Here is a 5,697-nt window from a genome sequence, read left to right as displayed (position 1 = left end):
AGACAGTAGATGGGTGTACCTGGGTCCCACTGGTCTCTGCCAGTTCTGAGCTGATGTCACTGCTGGACATCTTCTGATTTTGAAGGGAAATAAGCTTGATGCGTTTTTCAACAGCGGTCAGCCAAGTTTCCTGGGTCAATCACTCAACGTTGCCTGACTTTTTGTAAGTGTATCTATAAGAATTGATGCTGGTTTGAGGGCAAAGGGTAGTAACTCCAAATATTAATGTGATTTAGATTTTTCTTTTGTTCGCTCACTTTGCTTTTTGTAAACTGATAAAAATAAACAATCATCATTTAAATTTATTTAAAGCATTTTTAGTTTACAGCACACATTTTTTTTCTCCATAAATACCTCCTTGTTTGCTGTCAGGAAAGATGTTTATTCTTCATGACAGTAAATTGATGAAGTTATGTGTTAATTTTACTGATAGATACATTATTAAAATGAAATTCTACGCAGTTAAACATTTGATCCTAAAATACAATTAAAGAAATGCCAATATAACTTTGACTGTAAGAACATAGCTGTATGGTATTATAATTAAACCACCCTCTGACAATAAATAAACAAAAATGAAATAAACCTCTTGACATGCCTTTAGCTTAACAGCCTAGAACAATTTTACACATGAAAGCTACTGTATGACAAGACTTGGCCTATCAAACAATAGTAATCTATGTATTTGTGGGATTCTCTTTGGTTCAGTTCTGTTCTAATAAGAACAAACAACCTCTGCTTGTCTGCAGCACTGGAGGCTGTTGAGTCCGTTTGCACATGCTGTGAGTTACAGCTTCCTCTGTGGGACACTTCCCCCATCCTGACGTCAGCTGGATGTGTGATTTTTCTTTCCCATCCCAGCCTCAAACTGACGCATTTACATATCAGCTCTTCAGAAGCAACTTGAGGTGAGTTACCCGCCAGACATCTGGGAAACTTGCTATCTGTGTACTAGCATTGATGTACATTTACTGTATTTAACAACTGTTAAAAATGTATCTTTGTGTTAGTCCGTAAAAGAAACAGAAAACCAAGCCTTGCTGCATATTCTCATATTACATTACATGGCTTGTGCATTCCTGTGTCTGTGTTATGTAGTACAAACATTCTCGCTAATCTGTTCTGATGGAAAACTGTCAAATGTGTCATACGTACACACTGCAACTGCTTATGTTGGCAGATTGACTGTAGGATGTCACTTGTCCTCCTGCTGTGAACTTCTGAGAGATTTTCTTTTGAGAATAAATGAGATAGAAGTTTCAAAAATAATTCCTTAGCCTAATGTTTGAGGTTTGAGTCGTGTTAGGTCCAAGTCAGGGATTCATAGCTAAGCCAGAGATGTGTATAGACACTCATTCATTTTGATCTCATTCATATTCATATCTCATTCATATTTATTAGCGGGTGGAACATTTTTACAGCCAGGACAGAATGTACTTGTGACATAATGGTAAAAGAATTTATAATTTTGGGCTTGAGGGAAAAGCAAACAGTGACGTGACTGAATTTCCATCTTAATACATGTTCTACTATGGTGGCTGAGCAAGTCGACAGTGCCAGTAAGACTGGGCTGTTGTACTGCATGTTGCCATTCAGGGTGTCTCAAAGCTGGTCAGCATCTTCCTCATCTGCCTGTCTGTCCTTTGCTCTCAACCTTATTTGGCACAACAATAGACGAACCGTCATTTACCATCTTTAATAGATTTTTTTAATGAAGCAGAGTCAACAAACTTGTAAAAACCTGTTTTATAAATACATTTATAGGATAAGTGCATTAGCCCAGGAAAGCTTGACTGAATGGAGAGGCCATGGTTAAAGTATTTAGATTTTGTGAAATCAGAGATGTTTTTTTTTTAGGAATAACGACATTTGGGGAACTTTGCTTATTTGCTTTCTTGCCAAGATGATGAGAAGGTCAATACCACAGGCAGCAGCCTATTAGCTTAGCATAAAGACTGGAAACGGGGAGAAAGTAATGATTGGGTCATTGGTCATGTGCCGGACTGTTTCTTGGCTGGTAGCAGTAATTTCCTGAATTCTCTTTACATTTTTTACACTTTGGTGGTTTTTGTACGGATTAAATATCACGTGTTATTAATGAGCTTCAGAGGTGCTGGGCATGGCAATTTTGTTACCTTCAGACAAAGCCAGGCCAGTTGTTTCGCCTTGCTTCCAGTCTTGTGCTAAGCTAAGCTAATTGCCCCCTGGGTAGCTTATTTGACGTAAAGAACTGATTCATATCTCTTCTCATCCAACTCTCAGCAAGAAAGCAAATAGGCTAAGTGTGTTTCCCAAAACAAGTTATGAGTTTAACCATTGCTTTAAGTAACTTGTAAGACGTAAAAGAAGTCTTCCAACAACAAAACTCGTTGTTTTTCCATGCTCTAGAACATTTTTCAGTGTTTGGAATGTGAGTGACAGTATGGTAAGGGTTTGGTTAGGTGGCAAAGATTATGTTTGGGTTAAAATGGCTACTTTGTTATGGCCACGGGACCTTTGTCAACATGGTTGTAATAATAAACATATGGTTAAGGTCTAGGAACGGCTATGCTGTTCAAAAGAAGGTTGACTTGTGCTCCTCCTTTGCTCCCATCATAATTACAAGGCTGTTAGAGGGCTTTGCATCTTCATAAATATGTCGTTTTTTGGACACTGACACTGTGGTTTGTGCTGTGCAGACAAACAATGTTCAAACCCACAAAACTGTTTTAAATTGAAGATCTCTAAGTTTCTAACTATATCAGACATTACATGTTTAAATGGTACACAAGCCATCTACAAATATTTCCATTTCATCAATTGATGCAGTCATTTTGGGTTTACTGTAAATATTTCACTAAGTGTAAACATTATAGACTCTTACCTTGAAGACCCTGAAAACAACCAGACACATGGGATTCTGTCAGACATGTGAAACAAGAGGATTTGTCCAACTTTGTGGCAAAATAAAATGGGGGAAACTGGATGTTACTGTAAATATACTGTAGACTATAATTCACTTCGGTTTAAATGTCACATGAGGCCAAAAGAAGACCGTAGTGGTCAAGATTTTCCTGGCTTCAAGATGTGGCAGCAAGTTTTCTTCCTGTCCTAATGTTATTGCCAAACCAGAAAATCAACCGAGACCAACATTTCAAAAACAATGTTTTCCCAGGAATCTCAAAGCAATCTCCACAGTTATAATTTCCTAAATATGTGTGTGTGTGGTGTGTGTGTGTGTGTGTGTGTGTGTGTGTGTATGTGTTACTTAGTTTTTACAACATACATATTGGGGGACCAAAAACCGTGAATGCAGTATACTTATGGGGTCCTGACTGCTTGTGTGGGACAAAATCTGGTCCCCACAATGTTAGGGCTGTTTCAGGAATAAGACTTGGTTTAGGATTAGGGTTTAGAGTTGTTATGGTTAGGGTGAGGGGTGAGGGTGAGGGTTAGGCATTTAGGTTTGATGGTTAAGGTTAGGGTAAGGGGCTAGGGAATGCATTTGTCAATGACTGGTCCCCACAAGATAGTGAGGCACACTGTGTGTTGGTGTGGGTGTGTGTTGTGTGTGTGTGTGTTGTGTGGTGTGTGTGTGTTGTGTTTTTGTTAGTGAGACACAAAGTACTGATCCAAACCAGCTTTTGGTTTATGGCCACATCCCCTCTTTTCACATCTTGGTAAGACAATATTTAATGGATGAGAGACACACAGAGGAGTGACCTCAGAGCATTTAAATCTAATATCCAATAACAAGAATATCTATGAAAGTTGACCTGCACTGAAAGAAGGCAGGGTTTGTTTACACAACCCAGGCATTTGTTATGTTAGATTTGGACTTTTTCCACAACAAATGTGAAGAATATGATCTAATATAAAGTTAATTTTATTATGTATTATATGTACAACAACCTGAGGTTAGTCAGAAGTTATTGTAAATCATTAACTGGAGAAAAAGAAGCAGACATATGGCAAATGTGTTACTGAAAGATAAAAATACAACATAAAGTCAACAAAGAGCAGTGAACAAAATATATTAGATAAAGAGTCTGAGTACTTCTTCCACCACTGGTTTCCTTTAGTTTACACACAGGTCACACCCAAAATTCCCATGAAAAGTTCACTTAATGTTTTTTTACATTAATATGAGTTCCCCCAGCCTGCCTATGGTCCCCCAGTAGATAGAAAGGGCAACAGGTGTAAACCGAGCCCAGGTTATCCTGCTCCACCTTTGAGAAAATGAAAGCTCAGATGGGCCGATCTGGAATCTGGCTCCTTCTGACATCATAAGGGGCAAGGTTACCTCCCCTTTCTCTGTTTTGCCCGCTCAGAGAATTTTTCCCACCCACAAGAGCAAAACATCATGGCTTTCAAATAAGCAAAGTGGCAGTTGGTGAAGGCCACGCCCCCAGCCTCCACCTTGCCCCCCTCTCTTCTTCTCAATAGCTCAGAAATGGCACATACTAAGAAAAGCTCATTGTGGGTTGAATTGAACAAAGGCTGAATTTTGGGAAAAAGACTTCAGATATCGTATTAGGGGACCACTAAGGTCTTCATAAAAGTATCCAAAGAGCACCATGTAATGGTACTTTTATTCTGCAGTGTGATGAAAGTTAGAATGTATCCCTGAGTTTAGGGGTTAAGGTAGGAATGTATGTGTTTTTTTCTTTTACTTTTTTCTGACGTTGATTCTGTGTGTTCTCATTTGTACAGGCTCAGGTATGTGTACCTAAGCACCCACACGTCCACACAAGAACACCAATCAATATGCTGCCTGAGACTCTCCTCCTGCAGTGATGTCTGCCTTCAGCCCTCCCACCCCTCTCGTTTGTGTGCTGCTGTGTGTGTCGGTGGCTCTGCATCGCTCTGACCTGCGTCTGGCTTATGTGACCCACAACAGCTTTTTCTACTACTCATGCAGCCAGGACCCGCAACCATGCAGCGTCTCATCACTTACAGACTGCAGATGCAAGGACATCCAGCTTTCCATGCTGCACCGGCCCCAGTCGCACTCGTCTCCCGTTTTCCGCATGAGGCGTTTAACTGTTTGGTTCACGTCGCCATTAAACACAGCACGTCTCCTCAACAACTCGGAGGTGAGGCACCTCACCCTGATCCATTGTTGCCCTGGAGGATCTAGAGAAACACCTTCTTCCCTGGAGGGACATTTTGCTGTGCAGCACCTGGAGAGGCTGACGGTGGTGAACTGTCCAGACGCAAACAGAGCCAAGAGCACAGACTCCAACAATGGCCCAGGCAGGGATGGTGGTGCTCACCTTGACACAAATACATTAAACAGGGATGAAGACACAAACCTGGACCTGATTGTGGACATGGAGAGAGATTCCTTGGCTTTGTCCTCACCCCAGATCCAAGACATCTTCCTGGGGAGGGAGCTGGGAGCAGCGTTTCATGAACAGGCCAGACTGGCAATCATCCACAGCTCCGTGCTGGAGTGGGGAGCAGTAGTCAAAGCCTACACAGTTCAAACACACATAGGCGATGACGGCATGCTGCCTTTCCCTGACCTCCACCTGCCAAAATTACCAGAGACATCTGTCATATATGTCAGCTTTGTATACTGATACCAGGTTACTTTTGAGCCGTGAAGGAGAGAACAACGGGAAGAAGATGATCCGGTGTTTGGCTCCTGTAAACAATCACTTTCTTGCTCACCAGAGATAAATGCGTTTAGGAATCTGGGGTCTTTCTTGTTCC

General features: G+C 41.1%; 1 protein-coding gene across 1 annotated transcript; it reads left to right on the top strand.

Moving 5' to 3' along the window:
• Window positions 1-805: 805 nt before the first annotated feature.
• Window positions 806-5,691, top strand: si:ch73-52p7.1 (uncharacterized). The gene is made up of 2 exons (XM_032540993.1): window positions 806-908; window positions 4,693-5,691. Exon 2 carries the CDS (start codon window positions 4,776-4,778, stop codon window positions 5,562-5,564), a length of 789 nt encoding a protein of 262 aa, XP_032396884.1. The 5' UTR covers window positions 806-908; window positions 4,693-4,775; the 3' UTR covers window positions 5,565-5,691.
• Window positions 5,692-5,697: the final 6 nt, after the last annotated feature.

The sequence above is a fragment of the Etheostoma spectabile genome, chromosome 17 (genome assembly GCF_008692095.1).
Source record: "Etheostoma spectabile isolate EspeVRDwgs_2016 chromosome 17, UIUC_Espe_1.0, whole genome shotgun sequence".
Taxonomy (NCBI): Eukaryota; Metazoa; Chordata; class Actinopteri; order Perciformes; family Percidae; genus Etheostoma; species Etheostoma spectabile.
The sequence above is the reverse complement of the archived record's forward strand: the minus strand, read 5'-3'. Positions and strand labels throughout refer to the sequence as shown.